This window comes from Lepidochelys kempii, chromosome 4, assembly GCF_965140265.1.
Source record: "Lepidochelys kempii isolate rLepKem1 chromosome 4, rLepKem1.hap2, whole genome shotgun sequence".
NCBI classification, from domain to species: Eukaryota; Metazoa; Chordata; order Testudines; family Cheloniidae; genus Lepidochelys; species Lepidochelys kempii.
This window is the reverse complement of record NC_133259.1, coordinates 125,894,356-125,916,829: the sequence shown is the minus strand read 5'-3', so window position 1 is coordinate 125,916,829 and position 22,474 is coordinate 125,894,356. Positions and strand designations below refer to the sequence as shown.

The 22,474-nt window shown below is 40.0% G+C and overlaps 1 protein-coding gene across 21 annotated transcripts in view; it reads right to left on the bottom strand.

Moving 5' to 3' along the window:
- The window catches only part of CTBP1 (C-terminal binding protein 1), a 430,677-nt gene that overhangs the window by 44,795 nt on the left and 363,408 nt on the right, over positions 1-22,474 (bottom strand). For 13 of the 21 annotated variants that reach the window (XM_073342801.1, XM_073342803.1, XM_073342802.1 and 10 more), the window contains one exon: positions 7,152-7,306. In XM_073342801.1, coding sequence (XP_073198902.1) covers positions 7,152-7,306 — 155 coding nt within the window. Of the gene's footprint in view, positions 1-7,151; positions 7,307-11,661; positions 11,879-13,400; positions 13,492-14,995; positions 15,307-22,474 lie in introns of those variants that run through there. The other 8 variants (XM_073342814.1, XM_073342812.1, XM_073342813.1 and 5 more) reach the window with 3 other exon arrangements.

Below are 22,474 nucleotides of genomic sequence, written 5' to 3'. Positions count from 1 at the left end.
TATAAACTTTGTTCTGACGATGTGATAAATCAGTCCTTACTGCTGCCCTCCCACCTTCCCCTCTGTGGCCTGAAAATTTGTGGGGATGACTTAATTTCCTTCTCTTTTTGCTTGGCCTAGATTGTTTTTCTAGTTTCATATCTTACATGCTCTGAGGGCTTCCGTTTGGCACTACAAAAAGCACTCTGAGCTGTAAACTGTAACACAGTGATTGGGAAGCCCAAAAAGAGTAAAAAGTTAAGTTCAGGGAGTTCTAGGCACCCCAAAAGCACTAGGGATCTGTTTGACTGTAATTCTTTTAACGGGTACACAAGACACATTGTGAAAGTAGATGGTAAAAGATGACTCAGAAGTGTCATGTATGCCACAAAAGGGATATTAATGGCAAACAGAACCGAATGGGAAGGGGGATCTTGGAATTGGGAGAGAAGCGACAGGTTGCAGGTCTATAGAACAGGTTGGAAGGACGGTGCACTGCAACAATGAAGGAAGAGGATATTGCATGAGCCTGGAACATAAGAATGTGAGCAATGTAGCCTTTTGCATATGGAAGAAGAGACGGGAGACAAGGGAAGAATGCTGAATGGCTCAAATAGGAGAGAGGGAAGCTCAGAGATTCAGGTAATGTTCTGAAAGAATCTTTGGATGTTTGGATAACCAAACCCAAAGTATTTTAAGTTAACCCACCACAAATTATATTCAGTGAAATCCCCTACTCCAGGGACGGAGAAAAACTGGCAGTTTAATGGAGGAGATTGTGGTCGAATACAGGTAGAGCAGCATTATATTTTGTACCTTTGGGAACACTTTGGGATGATTTCATGAGAGCAGAGACCACCTAAAAAGCATATTTCACTGCATAAAGAAATTAGACAGTTACTATGAATAAGAGCAATGCAAGTTGTTACAGATTTGTTTAATGAGCAATTGCTTAAAATCATTTTTACATCTGAGTGTGACTGAACTGAGTCTCCCCAACTGGATGCAAGGACTCTAGGTCCCAGTTATCACACATTCCATATTACTTGGTTTGAATAAAACACTGCCTTTGGCAAAAACATGCTGTTTAACTCCACACAGTCATTGTTTAGACAAGACTTTGTTCTCTATACTGGTAAGAAAACTCAACATTTACAATAACACGCAACTCAGAAATCAATGTTTAAACATGCTGACTGCCTGTCTTCCCAGCAGTAGTGATCCATGATGGTTAGTGAACATGGGGTAAAAAACTGAAACAGAAAATTCCGGTGTGCTGTTCTGTCATATATATTAACAATCTCTGAACAAACGTAATGAGTTTTCTAACCGCACATTGCATTTGATGCTTTAAAAAAAGCCTTGGGACATGATCAGTAAATATGGAATATTTTCCAGGAGGTGTGAAGCCCCCACTACTTCACTATCCTACCGGTCCTCTCAGGCCTGCCAACAGCAATTGCAGGCCCCAGGGCCAGGGCCATCCCTAGGGGGGGGTGCGAGGCCCAGGGCGGAAGCGACGTATCCTTGGGGCCCAGAGAGGTCACCCTGATTCGCCTTACCCTAGGGACGGCTCTGCCCAGGGCAGAACAATCAATGGGCCCCCGAGAAAGGTCCGTCTGACATTTGGGCGGTTCTGCGCCTGTGCTGGCTGGTGCCCAGGGAGCTGCTGCTGGCTGCACTGCTGGGTGCACTCTTCGGGCACAGCCAGGGCTTCTACATGCCCGCCCAGCTGCTTTCGCGGCTGCCAGTACCGCCCCGCACGCACTTAGGAGCCTTGCAGCCTGCCTGGGCAATTTAAAAGGGCCAGGACTCCCAGCCGCCGCTGCTGCTGCTGCTGCCGCAGTACCAGCAGCCAGGAGCCCTAGGCCTTTTTAAATCACCCGGGTCCGTGGGTAGTTGCCCCATTTGTTCCCGTCCCATCCCATCGGCAGCCCGGTGTCCTCCAAAGTAGCAACCTTGGGGGTTTGTGGCCCAGCATTTTGAGCATGAGATGAAGTATCAGGAATGCAGAGTTCTAATACCAGTTCATACACCAATTATTGCGGTCTTGAACAAGGCACTTAAATTCTGTACTTTAGCTTTGTTACCTGTAAAATGGGAATGAAAATTCTTAGACTATGTAAAGTGATCTGCTCAAGAGAAGAACTGCAGAAGAATTATTTTCAGTCATTACAGTTGAAAACTACTAGATTTGAAACTTTTTTCTGGTTTGAGAGGTTTTTCCTATATTAGTGTATGGGGAACAACAGGAAAATGGGTAAAGACTGGTAATGTTTACCCACTGTTTATTATTAACATCCCAAATACTGGCTCTCCTCCAATTCTGTTGCTCCTCCCTCACTATCTGCTCTAAAATCTTCCCCTCATATATTACACCTCTAATCTTCACCCTGCTCTCATAGCGGACCTTTGTGTCTTTCAAAAAACCAAGAAATATATGAAACAGAAATTCTGTTTTTATTGAGAGAAATGCTTTTTTGAGATCAGTAATTTACTCCCTTTTCCTGAGGTTTCTATCATCTCTCCCTCTTTCTTCCTTTCCTCCATACCCTGAAATGGTCTGATGTAAATACTTGTTTAGCATCAGGGTATGGTAGACGACAGATGTGAAAAAATACATATTTTGACTAACAGAATAATTTAGTGGTGCAGAGTGACAGTTGTTAGTATGCCCAGAAATCTGAATTTAAAGCGTGAAACAATTATTGAACTGTTCAGCAAATCACCTGGTAATTTTCTTTATTTTAAGCCTTTGTTTTTTTAAAATGGAAATACTGAGTTACATTAAGATATAAACTTCATATGTAACATTAACTCCATCCTAATATTGTGTTGTGTGTGAATTTAGTTTTTAAACATTTTGAGAGAAATATTTTTTGCTTGTAAAGCATCATAGCACATTATTAAATAATAATAGTAATAATATGGATACTGTTAGAGTATGACCCTGAGAGGTGTTGAGCTCCCTCCTGTCCCACTGAAGACAATGGAAATAAAGGATGGTCAGCACCACACAGTACTGGGCTCTTAATAAGTGATACAGTTAATTTCAGTGTTCCTGTAGGCAGCAACAAATTGGGATTTGTTACATAAATTCATTCTGTGATCCTGAATACTAGAAAACTCAAAATGTGAACTTTGACCTTTCCATCAGAGGTCACCAAAAGGTCAACAGTCTTCATCAGATTTCAGTCATTGGAGTGCCCTTTTCAAGCTATATTTTGAAACAAGTGCCCCTTTCAGCTACAATTTTGAACTTCTGAATGCTCATTCTGGCTGAACCATGGATTAGAACAAACACATTTGATATTTCTCTGAAACGTCATCAGTCTAACAATTTATACAAATTATATTAATTTCTTCCCTGGGGTGTTTTTGTTGGGTAGGAGACTTCCAATTTGGAGAAATTAAGGGCATTTATAGGTCAATGATTCTATTGATTGCATTTTAGTTAAGAAATCATTTGAAGGTACGAGGACTGCAGGTGCCAACATAAACAACCATGTCCAACTGAAGGGTGGACTGCTGTTATCTAGAAAAAAATGAAGTCTAAAGAATAGTTATGTTCTTTGCCCATAACATCTCCTCCTAGCTCCTTATCAATTGGATCCAGCTATTACCCCTATTAACTTCCTATGAAGATGGCTTAAGGTAGGACACAAAAATGAGGAGTTTAGAACTTTTTAAGGACAATTTAAAATAAATTTAAAGCAATATGCATTTCTTTGTGTTTTAAATATGGATGTACATAAAAATAGGAAACCCTCAAACTTGGTCAGGTTAATATATATTTTAAATTAAGAAATAAGAAATGGCCTTATGCGTGTCACAATTAAGCTCTTAGATCCTTAAAAATTAAATAAAATTTAAAAATGTAAATGCATTTTAAATATTTATGATGTTGTTTTATTCTTCTGCATTTCTCTCAAATCATCCAAACAAGTCAGAATGGTAAATCTCATATTTGTTTCTAGTAGTTTCCAGTCAATTACACTTTTAGGTTCTCATGTACTTGCACTGTGTTGAAATGTCTGAGCTGCAAACACTACATGGAAATATTTATTTGTTTCAATGGGAAGTAAAAAGAATCATGACATCATTTCTGTTTGTCTTAGGGTTTTGTAAAATGTGATTATTGTTGAAAAAAGCTTATCACAAAACCTAAATTTTGGGACATATTTAAGTTGATATTATCCCTTTCTTCCAAAACATCATTGATTCTGCATAAGGAGAGAGAGTGAGTGTACACTAAGGGCCTAATCCAATGACCACTCAAGTAAATAGAAAAACTCCCGTTGACTTTAATGGGCATTGGTCAGGACTAAAAATTCATCAGCTCGGACCCTTGACTTATAATTTATAATCTTTTATTAAAAGATAACTCCTCCAGAAGTATACTATTTTTTTTTTAAAGCGGCTTCTACTCTGTGGGAAATCAACTGCATATTGAAGAAAGGACATTCAGAAAAATGAAATGGGGTCTCCTTTTTAGAATGAGGAATTTATTTCTCTTTCTTCACTACATATTAAGATACCTTTATATCTCAAAATAAATAAATAAATAAAAATAAAAAATCAATGGGAACTGAGTCAGAGGAACTAAGACAACACTGATAGTGCAGGAAAACAATATTTAAGATAATTCTTGATAATGATTCTGACAACAGTGGACTACGGTACAATGACTTTTAAAAGCAAGACAGGAAGTCCAAGAATCCACAACAGAGAGGAACTATTTATAGAACTTGAGGAGTATGTAGCCATTCCTCTGTTGAACATTTCCATAAGGAAAAAAAGAACATTTCCCATAAACATGATAAGAATGAGGACTACAAGTCTGTACTGTTGATAAGACATAAAAAATCCTTTAGACTTCTCTTCATATAGTTACGAAACAGCTAGTCCACTATGTTTAAGGATATCATCAAGCTTTCCTTTATAAATTCTAATTTTCAAGAGAGTTTAAAACAACAAAAATCATTTTTTGAATAGAAATCTGATTGCCAAAGAAATAATGAACACAACAGTTGGTTGATTTGATTATACCAGAAAGGCACTGCATAAAATAGAAGTCATTCACTTAATAACTGAAAGGAAACTATTATTGCTTGTACTTTCAAGAGCTGTCTTTAATATATAGCCATCTGAGGGAGGATTAGGTCTTTCCGACATAAAAATGCTTGCCTTTTAAAGGTTTATCAGTGCTATATTTTGTAAGAATGTGGAGCAAATAAAGTTAATAGTTCAGTGATGGTTTCAGTTTCTATCTAACATTTGAAAAAAGAGCCATGAACTGTCACATGCCTAAATATTACAATAATTGGACAGGGACAAGACCAATAATATATTGGCAGAGGCACAAGAACATTAGCTCAATTCAATACACAGACTAAATCCCTAACATCTGGGACATATTCAGCTCTGTATTCACATAGCTCCATCTGCATCAGGAAGCTCACTGCAGCAGACAAAGAAACACTTGTTTAACTGCACCTACCTGGCCTGTCCATCAAGTTAGCATGTGAGCCTGCACTAGCCTGCCATTATACCTCCTTCTGATCTTCTGGGAGCAAGGAGGGAAGACATCCTTGTGGGGTGAATCCCCGTTTCCCCATCTAGTTCTCCTCTGCTACCATGCTCATTGTACATGGTACCGATTTTTGGTAGCTGGAAGATAAGGTTTCCTTAGTTCCCAAGTTGGCAATATGGGTCATATGAGGCCCTGGTCTGTTAGTGAGGAGCAAGAGCAGCAGGGTTTTCCCCATCCTATTGCTCCTGAAATATGGGAGTGAGGTGTTCTCCTCCCCTAGAAAATGCAAGGGAGCTTGGGTGGGGAGCAGACCTTACCATGACACCAGTCCCCCAACAGGGAATACAGGCATACAAGCCAGCTGACAGCCCTAGATAACTGTCTCTTAACAAACCTGGAAGGCCTCCCCTCCCCAGGCTGTTTCACAGGTTCTTGAACTTTTGGGGGAGTCCAGTGAAGTGGCTGATAGGAATGCCTGAATCGGAATAGCAGCTTATTCACCCAACCCCAATACTAATGAACCTTTTGCTAAAATTTGTTTCAGCAATTATTTACTGCAGTTTAAGTTCTCAGTGCATGAGGCACCCACTCAAAGCTTGAGGGACCTATGGCTGAGAGGGCAATCTTTATTGCTTTGTAAGTTCTCAGTTTATATGCTATCATACTAATATTTACAATATACATACTGTTTCTCAGCTACTGTAATTCTCTCTATGAATGAAATTCTACTACACCTCTACCCAGATATAACGCGGTCCTCAGGAGCCAAAAAATCTTACTGCGTTATAGGTGAAACCGTGTTATATCGGGGTAGAGGGATTAGAGTATACAAAGAAATGTGCTTCGAAATTTTACGAGGAAAGATATGTTTATTCCTTTAGGATAAAAATGTTTGTAAACTTGCAAACTAAATCATTTTTGTTAGTAGGGGCAGAGGGTCTCAGGCGGGGGCACGGGAGGGAGGCAGGAGCTGCGCGAAGCAGCGGCTGCAGCAAAACCGCCCAGCCCGGTGGAGGGGCCAGGGAGCGGGAAGCACGGAGCTGGGGCCGGGGCTGCAGCACGGACCTGCTCCCTCCGGTCACAGGCACCCAGGCTGGGGCATGAACTCCCAGCCATGAGCCCCCCCGCCACAGCCCCGCCGCGCTGCCCCTGCATGTCTGAATCGACCCCTGTTCCCCTTCCCCCCGTGGCCCCATTATCCAACCCATCTGCCCCGGCCCGGCACCCTTACTTAACACGCTGCTCAGAGCGGCGTGTGGGAGCCAGACACGCTGAGGCACTGATCCACCGGAGCGCGCAGCCCCACCCCCCAGAGCACTGCTTTACCGCATTATATCCGAATTCGCATTATAGCAGATCACATTATATTGGGGTAGAGGTGTATATGTAGTGGATGAACACAAGGCCAATGTCCCATCTAAGGCAAGGTGCCCAGGGCTATATTTCACTGTGTTTGAATAAAGGTATTATTCTCTGTTTCCCCTCTATATGAAGTTTGCCTAATTCCTGACCAATTTGGGTATCTTTTCAACTGTTAACCAAAATACTGTCACTTACATAATAATGTACATGTTCTCTTGTAACTGTAAAAATGTTTATATTATACTTGCCAACCAGGAGTGTGATTAAAATGTTTTACCTTTTCATGAATTTCTTGTGTGGACTGAGCATCACAAAATGCCACCGTGGCTACATCCTTCAGAATAGGCATTTCTACTGTACAATCCCTGCCATCCAGCAAAGCTACCAAAGGGCGTGGGTGCATGGGCCCATTCATGATCGGAGGTCGAATGCCTACAATGAAATAGAGAAACAGTATTATTTATAAATCGAGAACACCCATTTTTCAAAAACAAATTAAAGTTAACCTCTATATTTGTATGATAGCAAAGAAACATTTCAAGAGATAAAAGCCAGTAAATTAGGAACCGACTTGTTCTCAGCAGCAAACAATAAAAACAAGAAAATGCTGGGAAGCAGACACTTGACAGGTTTGCGTTGCTACATTCTGAAGCAATCGAGTAAAGTACTAGAGCAGCCTCAAGATCCTAGGCCCTGAACTGCAAAAGACTGAAAACAACAAGGAAATAGTACAGTCATTTGCTAAAGACAGGACCTCACTGCACTACTGAGTAGCATCTGTACAAAGCTTGGGTCAGGTGTCACTCTGACAGGATTTCACCAACTCTGAAATCTCAAAATAGCGCAACAAAAATATTCTGCAGGCAGGTGACAGTGAAATTTATAGAACAACGTAACATGCATTCAGTACACTGAGCATTCAGTTTATGATTACAGATAATGATCTGCCGAGACTGAAATCACACTGAGAAATAATTAATGCAATCCTGTGTGATTTGCTGAAGAGCCAGTGTAAAAGTTCATAATGCTGACCTAAAGAGTTCTCTTTTAAAATTTATGAATTTCGTAAAATTCTTCTTTGAGCTTTGTCAAAATTGATGCATCAGTACTTGGTTTTTTCCCTAAAAACAAAACCAATAGCAGCACTTAGGAACAACAGTATGATAACAAAGAAATATACATATTGAGTGGTGGGGGAAAGAATGAGTTAAGGATGCATTGTTATTTATTTTCAAGATTCCAAGATGCTAGAAATGAAAAAAATATTTAAGAAACATCATGAAAATATTTTGAGTATCTTTTTAATGGCATAGAAATTATAAGTACGCAAACCTGATTGAGGAAAGATTCCTGTAAACTTCAATAATATTAAATCATTACATTTATAGGAAAATGACTCTCTCAAAGAGACAATGAAAAATGAATACAAGAGGTAGGGAATACTGTAGTCTTTTCCACTACAGTACATACAGTTTGAACTACTGCAAGAGAAGCAGTCTTGAAATTCCTCATGTATCCATTATAATTTCTATACATGTGTTGTAGTATGAATTTTATATGCTTCGCATTTGCTAAACAATTAATCTTAAAGCTAATGCAAGAGAGCAAGGGGGGGATGAGGGTCCCTGCCCCCTGCACAGGTTCCTTGTTTCATGGGGCAGAGCGTGGGGGGCTGAGCAGCCTCTGTGGGACTGCTACTCAGTCTACTGTGCAGGTGGGTGGAAAACAGGGGAAGCCCTGACTATCCCGTGGAAAGTTGCCGGCCAAAAGAACCGAGTTGCTGTGGAGGGGGATCTACCACGGGCCCATACTAATAGTGGATTACTTCCCCACTAGAGCTGAAGTGCGGGGGAGTGGGAGTGGGGGAACCATTAAACAAATGGTGACTCAAAGTCACAATTCATTCTCTGGTCTGTTCCTGGGGCAGCGCGGCTACTTGTTGCCCCTTACTCGGCAGATTTAAATATACAGTCTAGCCCTACAGTATGATTTCATATTTAAGCCATTTACTTGCTCAAAGAGTATTTTGGTGAAAAAAAGTATTAAAGTCAGCAAAATTTAAATCCGCTTAATACTCTTTCCAATTATTCCTATATTCATGCTTTTTCAGATGGCACAAAATCCCTTGAGAGGCATCTAGAAATAACTCTTGGCTTCATTTTAAATATTACTAGATAATTTTGTCCTCTTTTCAAAAGCAAACAGCAGCAGGATCTCTCAAGCTTAAAGCAGGAGGGCAATGGATTTTACAAACCCCTTCGTATCTGGTCGCCGCCTAAATCTGTTTGGCCCCATTGCCTTCCCAACAGACTGGTCATGCCAATGGAGTGATATGATTACATGGCCGTCCAACATCTTGACAGATGAAAGAACGTGTGACAAAGTTAGTCTGATAGTGGTGCTTAGTGATGGCATGGGAAAAGAAAATGGAGTAGCAATGGCACTCTGTGGATGAGATGCTCATGAAAACCCTTCTCTCTCAAGAAAGGACCAAGCATATCAATTTTCATTATCAATTACAGTGGGTCTCCTCCTTGGTAAGACAGCAGGCTTCTATTTAGTGATATTTCTGGCACACACCACCAAGAATTTCAGTGCTCATTTCAATATACATATACTTGGATCAGCTTCAAAAATTAAGTATGATAGAAACAAAATGTAGAGCTTTTCTTTTTGGCTCTTCTTGAATCATGTATCTAGGATAGCCTAATAGTCATTTGCACCATCCACAAAGGACCATGCGTTATCCTTGACATTGGTAGTATTTTCTTATAAATACATCATACGCTAGTGCATGACACAGAACGTATAACTTAACAAATATATAACTTAACACCAGAAATTTACTTCCACTACCCTGACAACTACTGATCCTTTTCAATGGGAACTTCACTGAAAGCCCCCACTGTAAATTCACCTGGAACTTTGCCATGCTTTCAAAGTAAAGTAACTTACAGAATCCCTGCTGGTATCCTGATATGTAACCCAAAGTGCAATAAAGTACAATCACACTTTGAAAATGAACTGTAAAAATAGTAATTGTGGGATTCCAGGTTTATTGCCTTTCTTATCAACTGGTCACCTAACAAGTAAAAGATGTTTTTTCTAACCACCAGTCCAGCAAACCTAGCCTGGGTCTGAGAGACAAATTGGATTCTTTTTTGGCTCATGCCTCATCACCAGTAATAAAGATACTTGCAACCAGAACTTTGGACCAAAACTACAGATGATGAACAAGCCAATATATATAACTCAGAGGAGCCCTCAAAAGTATGTCTCTCTCACCAACAGAAGCTGGCCCAATAAAAGATATTATCCCATCCACCTTGTCTCTCTAATAGTTTTGCAACACTAACATGAAAGTAACAAAATTTATTTTTGTCAGTAGGACAGCAGATATGACTCTGAATAAACACAGAGTGCAGAATGGTTGAAGAAGAAAATGCCATTTTTACAATCACTTTCCAGACAAAGCCCATCTTAAGAGTTCACAAAATACTGAACTGCTAACTCAATAGAAAACCACTTTTTAAAACAGGGATTCCTCCAAAAGGCGATCACTAAAAAAATACACAAGGCCTGGTTCTGTTTTCATTTATGTCAGTGTAACAACATGGATTGTAACTGAGTTACACCTGACAGGTTTCAGAGTGGTATTCAGTATCAGCAAAAAGAACGAGGAGTACTTGTGGCACCTTAGAGACTAACAAATTTATTTGAGCATAAGCTTTCGTAGGCTAAAGCCCACTTCATTGGAGGCATGCAGTGGAAAATACAGTAGGAAGATATGTATATACATACACATACATAGAGAACATGAAAACTTGGGTGTTGCCATACCCACTGTAACGAGAGTGATCAGTTAAGGTGAGCTATTATCAGCAGGAGAAAAAAAAACCTTTTGTAGTGCGCCTCTTTAACATTGGCATAAGTGATGTATCAGACTCAGGCCCAAGATATAAAAGGAAAGGTACCAAAATTACGAAGTACACTTCTACTCTACAGAACTTCAGATTGGGTGTAGCCAGTAGTCCTCTCAGAATTTAAGCCTAACCAATGACTTTGACCATGAACACCCAGCTAATCCTTTGTTTGCCAAAGTGCTCCCTAAACTTCAGGCTAGATTTCCTGTTGCACAACTTCTCAGCATAAATACCATATAACTGAACTACAGACTAACTCAACACTTAAGTGAATTTACAGTAATTTCATCTTAATGGCAGTAACCATTTGAAGTTTACATTTGACAAACATGGTTTCACTATGAATCAGAGTCTTCTGAACAAGAAACCATTTCTTCCACCATTTGGGTGCATTCTGTATATATCTTATCTAGAAATGTCATGGTGTGCCATGTGTCTGGTCTCTGCAGCAAGCCCTCAGAGTGGCAGGATAAAGAAATGTGTAATCAAGAGCAATATTTTCCACGCTTGTATTAAAATAAAATATGCAACCTAATGCCAAAAAAAGAATAACTTTAATGTGGATAAAACGGGATTTTTCAACCACAAATACTAACTCAGATTTAAGAGCCAATTTTGCTTGGTTGGCTTTTGCAGGTATATGGTATATCATAGAATCATAGAATATCAGGGTTGGAAGGGACCTCAGGAGGTCATCTAGTCCAACCCCCAGCTCAAAGCAGGACCAATCCCCAACTAAATCATAATATAGGTAGAAGAAGAACTTTCAAACCATCTACCCCAGATCACAGCAGCTTCACAATGTATGATCAAAAAAAAATCTCAGTTTATCCTAACTCCAAACTTTCAGGAACCCCTACCAACCTGACATATTTTAATCTGAGCTTGATTTCCAGGATCATGAATTCGATTTCTCAATGCTTTACAATCTTCAGTATTCTCAGGGAAAATAGCATCCTGTCACTTGATCCTCATTTCCATGTCTTTAACTTTTCTTGCAGTCTCCTGTAATCTTGAACCAAAGCTTTTAAACTTCTTATCCACTGCAACCTCTGTAGCCTGGATCGTGTTCAAATTTTTACTAAAAATTAAACACAAAAAATACATTAAAACAACATTAAGGGTCTGACTCATACGCACAAAAGCGAGGAAATTCAAAGTTGAAGCTTCTCACGGCATCCTTACTTTTCCCCCTTTCACTGCTAGTTTTCCACCACACCTGCGGTGCGCTGCCATCATCCATTAACATTCCACTGAAATCAATGGAATGTTAAGACATACATGGAACATCCAGCAGCACAGCAGGGGCACGCACTGTAAATGGACATACCTGGAATGTTCAGAGCAGCCATGTGATAAACTTTTTGCCTAGGTGTTGTAGGGTTCTGAGGACAGTTTGTGATCTCCTGTACCATACGGTGCTGGAAAAGCCAGACACATTACTGTGCATTAAAGATGGAGTGAGAAGACTTAACTCTGAATTTGCTGGTTTTGGTGGTATAAGTCAGGCCCTTAATGTTATCTAAATGTATTTAAGAAAAGAATCTTCTGCTAACAGCTCTAAATTCAACAGGCCTCATTCCAGCAATCACTGACACAAGTCTGTCTTGTCAATACATAAAATCATTAAGGCCAAAGTTTCAGCACCACTACAAGGCAATTGTGTCAACAACTGTTCATGTTTTACTGAAATAAAAGATAAATAATACGACAGTACAATACGCATTCACATGCACAGTAGCTACACATGTGAAGAGTAACTATTACATATGGACACATAACAGTGCCTTTTAGAACTGAATATTAGGATGATTATTAAAAGAAACCAAAACACACATTCAAATCTAGTGTGAAACCAGTTTTCAGTTACAGAATCAGACACAGGGTGAACCTAATACACAAGCAATGTGAGTGATTGCTTGGGTCTTCACACAGACTTGGGGATTCATGCCTGATCACCTGCTCTGGCACTAAGTTTGGAGAGGAAGGCATCTCATGCCCAATTCCCCTCATTCCTCTAGTAGTTGTGCCCTACAAATCATCCATCCAGCCCTTACATGAATCCACAGCATTTATTTTTCTTATTCTCTGGTAACTTAACAAATGGATAAGCCACCTAAAATTTGTTAAACAAAAATCCCAACACACACACACCCCATCGTTGCTGAACTAAGACCTTGTACACCAATTTTCAACTAGGGCTTTTTGGTGAAATAAAATGAAAGGTAGACGTAAACGCTGATGCTAAAATGAAAAATTCTCTGGGTCCTTAACAGACCATCTGTATTTTAGTCACTGATACTTTATTTTAAGCACTTTCTCAGCAACTATCACATAAAAAAAAACTGTAAGTAAAGTAGTCAGATTACACAAATAAAGGGAGATGTCTAATCAGGCTATCATTTGCAGCCATTCATTGGTGTTTAAAAACAACATAGAAGAAATAGAAGAAAAACAGCTATTAAGATTAACAATATTATTTTTACATTTGTCTGCCATTGCTTAACGTAACACTACAAGAATCATTAATTTTTGTCAAATAAAGCATCGATGTTAAAATGAAAGGGACACTGTCAGGTTTGTAGGCCTGAAATTTGACCTACCTTTCATTTTCTTATATCTGTTTGCAAAGTCCATGTAATTCTTTAAATGTGTTTTTCTTTTTTCAAAACAAATGCTTCAATTCTCTTTTTTCTGAAAAATATATCAATGCCAAAAAGCACAACACTCATGAGTAACCCTATAACAACAAACCAGAATGCAAGTGAAAAGGGGGGCAGGGAGGGCACTGGGAAGGAGTTTTTTCATTTTCAAGCGTCCGGGGGATATGATGAATAAGTATGTAAAATAATTATTTTATTATGAAAACTCCCTTGATAACGTCCTTTTAAAAGAATGTTTCCTATTACACTTGTCTTTTAAAATGGCAAAGTGGTTTTAATTTTAAAACAATAAAACACAAACTATTGAACTCCCTCCTCCCCCGCATTCAATTAATGGTAGTGTGGTGTTCTTTAACTAAGACATGCTGGGCAGTCAGGTAACTCATGAGCTTGTATCTGTAACCTGTGCACGTAGTTCTCTATTCCCTTTGGTTTCATCTCACCTTTTTTTCATCTAAATTGTAAATTCTTAAGCGTAGGGAATGTGTCTCTCATTTTTTTTTTAAAACATCTAGAAGACTTTTGGGCATTATAATAATAAAACCTTGGTAACATCATTACTTTCTTTAATTAATCTAAAACAAACAAAAATACATCTTATAATATGACTACAAAGTTGTCATAAATTAGGTTTGCTAATACGCCATTAGTCTTAAAATTAGTAGAAAAATACCAAATTTTACAATACTCATTTGTGGTCTTGCAAGACTAACTTGTAGGAAAATTAGAAATTTTGGAATTTATTTTGGGGCCACATCACTATGTGTTTGTAGGACATGTTCTTACATGATCCTGTTGCGTTCTGGTAAACCAAATTCTGAGAAGAGGTAAATGGCAATGTACTTACAAATTACATATTGCCTGGTAAACTGGTCAAAGAACTGGCTGTAAGAAAGAAAGAGGCAAAGTAGACTACCATGCACCATATGGATATTCAGGGATATGTAAAGTGCATGGAATTTACATACCATGAAATCATGGCCCAGTTGAAATTAATTGCAAAACTCCCATTGATTTCAGAGGGGCCAGGATTTCACGCTAAGGGGCAAGAAAGGAGATTTATCAAGGAAATTAGCAAATAGAAATACATAAGAGGAGGCAGTCGTGAGCCCCACAAATTTCCACTAGCTGGCAGATGAACTCTTCATTTCATTTCACTGGAAGTTCGGAGAAGTAACTGGTATATAGGGACATAAGGGTCAGATACGAAGCTTACTGAAATTGACGGAAAGAATTCCATTCACTTCAATGGGGTTTGGGTCCACCCCTAGAAATGCAGATGCAGCAAAGTACTTAAGCACTTGCTTCACTTTAACCATGTGAGTAAGTCCCCCTAAGCCAATGGGGCTACTCATATGCTTAATGTAAAACACATGCTGAAGTGCTTTGATGGAGCAGCGCCTAGGTCAGGAGTAACAGTGATCTATGGGTATGAATGCACTCAGCTTTCTGTTTACCAAATTTGGGTAAAAATCAAGTAATTTTTTAAAAAACATAACAGACCTAAAAGGTGTGGTTTCTGGATCAGCGCTCACCTGATGATGTAGGACAAGTTTGCGTGACTGCTTTGTACATCCTCTTGTTAATTGTTTTGCCTGATACACACCCCATTCCTTCTCATTGGTATGTATATTACATTCATTTTCCACACCCAATGAATGTCACATTGGTGCAAATTACATTACTTTACCACTTACATCCAATATATGGCCAATGCCACCAAAATGTATGTCACTGCAATATTTGGCCCAGTGATTTCCACAGGATTGAGATTCACACACACCACAGCTGGATTTTGCCAGTGAGAGGAAGTTCCACCAGCACTCAGTCAGGCAGTGTTATACCAGACAGATGCAAAGGATATAATGACAGGACACTATGTGACTGACTACACGATACATTTTTCCTGTTGGACAAATCCAAACAAGACGACTCAGTGGTCCTTCTTAAATAGACAATATTTCCACACAGTTACCAGACAACAGTGGCTGCGTCACTATGGACACAAAGTCTTCAGGCAAACTTGTCACAGGGTATAAAAAAAAATAATTCCCTCAACTGCTCAACATATTTTGCAGCCCATAAGCAGAACTAATGGTTATGTAAATAGGAACAAAATAATGGCCTGACAAAATATTCTGTTCATTAAACATTTACTTCAAACAGCCACATGAAATCTGGGCTGGCACCACTTTCACATCTGTCACCAAAATTCACACGTGTTAATGTCTCTGTGCTAGGTACGCTATGATGATATGCCCAATGTTAACTAGAGCTTTTCAAAACAAACCTTGAAACAATATGAATCACACCTTTGTACTGTCAAATTAATGAATGGCGATAACACAATGTGTGACCGAAGAGAATGTTTTAATTGTATATCACGATGAAATAACCCAACACACTCAGAAACAATTACATGAAAGAGACCGTATCAAAAATAGTAATAAAAGCACAGTAAACCAGCTAACTATAGTGTACGCTGAGTGCCAACATTCTGGAACCGCCATTTTGAGATGACAAGAACTTAAAAGCAGGCCTCATAAAAGCAAAACTATTTCAAGGACAGAGCTTTTCATGGACATGCAGGTTCAATGCCAATGCACAGTAAAGACTTTGTTAGGTTTTATCACTGACGTGAAAAGAGAAGGAAGGAAGAGAAGGACATTAGAGACTTTTGATATTTGTTATTTTGAGAGGTTGTATATTTGCAATAATGGCACGAATACGGTATTCGATTCGTGAAACTGAAGCTTTCTACATTTGTGGCCATTGTCTCACTAAACTATAGATTCATAGACCGCAAGGCCAGAAGGAATCATTGTGATCACCTAATCCAGGGGTCTCAAACACGTGGCCCACGGAGTTATTTGCTGCGGCCTGCCAAGCTCCCCGCGCCCCCCTCCTCCTGGAGTTATTTCCTGTGGCTGCCAAGCTCCCCTCACACGCCACCCCCTCTCCCCCCCCAGCACACCGTGTCCCTGCTACTCTGCCTACCTCCAGGCTCTTAGGGCTTTCCAGGAGGGAGGGGGGAGCCGCGCGCCCAGGGGAGGCGGCGGAGAAGAGGTGGGGTAGGGGTGGGGATTTGGTTGGAATAGGGGCATGGAGCGGGCAGAGTTGGGGTGGGGACTTTGGGGAAGGGGTGGAGTGGGGTGGGGCCAGGCTTTTGTATCTTTATATGAAAAGGTGTCAGTGATGCGGCCCTTGGGCCAATGTACTAGTCCTCATGTGGCCCTCGTGGTGATTTGAGTTTGAGATCCCTGACCTAGTCTGACCTCCTGCATAATGCAGGCAATGGAATTTCCCCTAGAATTAGCAACATGTCTACTCTACAACTGGAGCTTTTACTTCCTTAAACCCCCAAAAAACATTCCAATCAACCTGATGGAAAAGCTAGAGACTTATGAAATCACTTTCTGCTCCAAAGTCACAACCAAGTTTCCTATGTACATTACATGGGTCCCACCTCCTTTCTCTCTTCATGCTTTGACTTAATAAACTATTAAGATCTAGAGCAGGGGTTCTCAAACTGGTGGTCGGGACCCCTCAAGGGGTCACGAGGTTATTACACGGGGGGGAGGGGGGTCACAAGCGGTCAGCCTCCATCCTGAAGCTTTGCCTCCAGCGTTTATAATGGTATTAAATATATAAAAAAGTGTTTTTAATTTATAAGAGGGGTCATAGTCAGAGGCTTGCTATGTGAAAGGCATCACCAGTACAAAAGTTTGTGACCCACTGATCCACAGGAAGACAGAAAAACAAGTTGCCTGTTCATTTTAATAATTATTAGGGCTGTCAAGCGATTAAAAAAAATTAATTGTGAATAATCGCACTGTTAAACAATAATAGAATACCATTTATTTAAATATTTTTGGATGTTTTCTACATTTTCAAAATATATCAATTTCAATTACAACACAGAATACAAAGTGTACAGTGCTCGCTTTATATTTATTTTTGATTACAAATATTTGCACAGTAAAAAAAAAAAGAAATAGTATTTTTCAATCCACAATGCAAATACTGTAGTGCAATCTCTTTATCATGAAAGTTGAACTTAAAAAATGTAGAATTATGTACCAAAACCTCACTACATTCAAAAATAAAACAATGTAAAATTTTACAGCCTGCAAGTCCACTCAGTCCTACTTCTTGTTCAGCCAATTGCTCAGACAAACAAGTCTGTTTACATTTGCAGGAGATAATTCTGCACACTTCTTGTTTACGTCACCTGAAAGTAAAAACAGGTGTTCTCATGGCACTTTTGTAGCTGGCGTTGTAAGGTATTTACGTGCCAGAGGCGCTAACGATTCATATGTCCCTTCGTTCTTCAATCACCATGCCAGGGGACACACGTCCATGCTGATGAGGGGTTCTGCTCAATAATAATCCAAAGCAGCTTTCTTTTTTGGTGGTTTGGGTTCTGTAGTTTCCGCATCAGAGTATTGCTTTTTTAAGACTTCTGAGTGCATGCTCCACACCTCATGCCTCTCAGATTTTGGAAGGCACTTCAGATTCTTAAACCTTGGGTCGAGTGCTGTAGTTATCTTTAGAAATCTCACATTGGTACCTTCTTTGCGTTTTCTCAAATCTGCAGTGAAAGTGTTCTTAACAACTTCTGCTGAGTCATCATCCAAGACTGCTATAACATGAAATATATGGCAGAATGCGGTCAAAACAGAGCAGGGGACGTATAATTCTCCCCAAAGGAATTCAGTCACAAATTTAATTAATGTTTGGTTTTTTTAACGAGCAGCAGCATGGAAGCATGTCCTCTGGAATGGTGGCCGAAGCATGACGGGGCATACGAATGTTTAGCGTATCTGGAACTTAAACACCTTACAATGCCAGCTACAAAAGTGTCATGCAAATGCCTGTTCTCACTTTCTGGTGACATTGTAAATAAGAAGAGGGCAGCATTATCTCCTGTAAATGTAAACAAACTTGTTTGTCTTAGTGATTGGCTGAACAAGAAGCAGGACTGAGTGGACTTGTGGGCTCTGAAGTTTTACATGGTTTTTGAGTTTTGAGTAACAAAAAAAATTCTAATTTGTAAGTTGCACTTTCATGACAAATAGATTGCATTACAGTACTTGTACAAAGTGAACTGAAAAATATTTGTTTATAAATATTTGCACTGTAAAAATTATCAAAAATAATATACACTGATTTCAGTTACAACACAGAATACAATATATATGAAAATGTAGAAAAATATCCATAATATTTAATAAATTTCAATTGGTGTTCTATTGTTTAATAGTGCGATTAATCACAATGCATTTTTTAAATCATGATTAATGTTACTGTTAATTGCAGTTAATTCATGCGATTAATCGACAGCCCTAATTATTATTATTTGCTGATTGTTAATTGCAGTGCGCGCTCAATTCTGCGCAAGTCCCAAATATCAAGACAGAAGAACCTGCCCTGGAGAATTTACAATCTAGAAGACAGAGGAGCAGACTTCAATGGAGCTATGATAATTTACATCAGCTGAGGATTTGCTACTAAAAAGGTAAGATGCACTGGAAGGCTTAGAGAAAGAGATCGCTTTTGATTACAGTATTTCATCTCCCTACTTCAGTCTATTTGTCTTTTAATTTAAGTTTCTGGGTCTGGTGGAAGGAGTGGGTCTTTGTACAAGTCAGCTGGTGAAACTAGTTTTACAGATTAGTTGCAAACACTATTCCAAGATGAAGTCAGATTGTTTGCCTCCTTCCACGTGGTTTTTAATTTTAGGGCCACACTGGAGCTGGACATGCACTGCTGTATATAGAATGGGAGAAGCAAAAGAGTGCCAGGAACCCTTCATTTGCATCTCTATACAGAGGCCATTGCAGTGCTTTACTTGAGCATGGATAGAATAGTGCAACTACTAGCCATCTCAAAACTAGGGAGTGCAGCGAGGGCAGGATCATGTCTCTGACTGACCAGAAGAGGCTGGCTGGACACAGATCATAGAATATTAGGGTTGGAAGGGACCTCAGGAGGTCATCTAGTCCAACCCCCTGCTCAAAGCAGGACCAATCCCCAACTAAATCATCCCAGCCAGGGCTTTGTCAAGCCTGACTGTAAAAACCTCTAAGGAAGGAGATTCCACCACCTCCCTAGATAACCCATTCCAGTGTTTCACCACCCTCCTACTGAAAATTTTTTTCCTAATATCCAACCTAAACCTCCCCCACTGCAACTTGAGACCATTACTCCTTGTTCTGTCCTCTGCTACCACTGAGAACAGTTGAGCTCCATCCTCTTTGGAACCCGCTTGAGCCCGATGGTCTAGCCAGCTTTCTATCCACCTTATAGTCCATTCATCCAGCCCATACTTTTTTAACTTGCTGGCAAGAATACTGTGGGAGACTGTCAAAAGCTTTGCTAAAGTCAAGGAACAACATGTCCACCACTTTCCCCTCATCCACAGAGCCAGTTATCTCATCATAGAAGGCAATTAGCTTAATCAGACATGACTTGCCCTTGGTGAATCCATGTGGTCTGTTCCTGATCACTTTCCTCTCCTCTAAGTGCTTCAAAATTGATTCCTTGAGATGAAAGGAGGAAATGCATATTGCTTCCTACCTAAAGGTGGTGGAGCTGGTCTGGCAGAGTATAATCCCAGGGAGTTCTAGGACGAATTCTGGCTAAAGTCTGCCAAATTTCTTACTTGCGACACGAGCTGCAGGATGGCTCTGCAACACCCACTCCTGCAAGGGCTGTGGCTTAAGTCACAATCTTGTTTATAACTAGCAGGAAACAGGGCTGATACAGATGCATAGCAATGAAATAATTAACAGTCAAAGGGCTTTACATTTGGTCTTTATTTTCTCTGTAGTCATAGTCACTTTCCAATTACTGATGAGTTTAAGTGTCCCAAAATAAAGAATTCAACAAGAACACCATGCCGCATGACCCAGAGACATCCCTGAGAAGCACCAAAATGTAAGCACTGTATCCCTTGTATGAAGCTATTGCCACTTTCCTGTAAGTGGAATACCTCTGCAGTAGGCTCAGAAATTGCATATTATATATATTAAAAACCCTTTATTTTAAAATATGATGTTTTTTTAGAGGACATGGTGGGAAGTGCACTTTCAGATGGTGGCACTAAGGGAAGTGGGCGTAACTTTCTTTTTCAAAGGTTAGGGAACTCCTACTGACATGAACAAGAAAAACAATCTGCTTTAACAACAGTACTAAGAGCAAAATGATTAGCTCTCCTAGTCGTTCCAACAACAATCTATATTATGCCAAGATATATATCAAGGCACTTTACCAAAGGAGTACTGGATGTATCCTGAGTCTCAGAAGCAGAGCCTTTCACCTCTAGGAATGTGGTTCAAATCTGACCCAGGCTGGAGAAGCATGGCTGAGTTTCTCTATGAAGTGAGAAGAGCTGGTGGTCTCAGTCTAGCTCTTAATGGCAACTGCCCATATCGCAAAACAAACAAGTAGCACTGTCCTCTACCACAGTGATTCTCAACCAGGGGTCCAGGGATCCCTGGGGGGGGGCCTGTTTCAGGGGGTCCACCAAGCAGGGACAGTATTAGACTCACTGGGGCCCAAGCCAGAAACCTGAAGTCCTACCATATGGGGCTGACACCCGAGCCCTTACACCTGGGACTGGCATCGAGGCCTGGGCAACTTAGCTTCCTAGGGGCCCCCGTGACATGAGGCCCCAGGCAATTGCACTGCTTGCTACCCCCGAATGCCAGTGCTGGTTGTTGCGACACAGGTGAGCCTTGGGAGTTTTTTTATAGCATGTGTGGGGGGGGGGGCGACGGGGGCTCAGAAAGAAAAAGGTTGAGAACCCCTGCTCTATCACACCATCATAATTAGCACCCATTGCTGGCAATTGATGAAGACTGGGTGGTCATGTAAAGTGAATTCAGGATGCAACATACTCAGGAACCTTTGTCTTTTGATTTGTCAGTAAAACACCATATAAACTTGAACAACTGTGCAAATGAACAGAAAATAATAAACCTTTCCCTCCCTCTAAAGGTTATTCCCTCCAGAAGAGAAGTAAGGTATACAACACAGGGAAGTTTTCATTACCACTGCCTGGGCTGCAGGTATTTTGTGGATAGAAGATGTCAGTTTATAGGGCTGTCAACCCAGCAGCTTTCATGAGAACTAATTACACAGAATATTTTAAAGACACCACTGAAGAGGCACGACAACATTTCACAATCCCGTCTGTAATGATGATTATTCTCCTTTGTGCTTCTCTCTGTGTATATTAGGTATTGGACAGGGATGCTGTATCAGGCAGGGTAATCAAGGTGGGGACAAACATCAAAGGCTACTCCACCCCTCATCCCAAACACGAAAAGCAATTTCTACAGCAGCACACCTGTACTTTGACCTAGAACGTTAAGAGGCACTCCTTGTTTTTCTTATCAAAAATGTTGAGAATAAACAAATATGGGGCTTTACCAAACCAAATCAGTTTTACAATGTTGAGGGTTTTTCTTTTAAGATTAGCTGAATACATTGAAAAATAAAACTGAACTCTTTTTACATTTTGAACACTTAACTCTCGTCAATGTCTTTAAAATGTCACTTCTTAAGATTTTGTTTTTAGGAAAGCTTTCGTTGTGATTCATCTCCCCTTCAGCTAAATTCACACAGCTATTTGTGGCAGCAATCCTTCCAGTGAAAAAAATAATGACTCTTTTTTAGGGATGGGAGAAGGGAAGAGAAATAAAAATCTCTCCCCAAAGATTTACAACTAAAACTCTGAAAAATCCCCAGGCATTTAAAAAGATCACTGTCATTAGAAACCTCCACTCAATATAGTATTAAGGTTTCTGTAAATGAGGACAATAAACTCTCTCAAATTACACTGCATTATGCTCTTCTGCATGCCAAAGCAACTCCATCAACACTGATCCAGTACAAGGGGCTCTTTAAAGCTCCTTTAATCCCCCGCCCCCGAAGACAGTGACCTCTTTGCTCTTCTCTGTTAATATCTGGAAAATAGTTGATGATTATCACAAATCAGAGGATAGCTC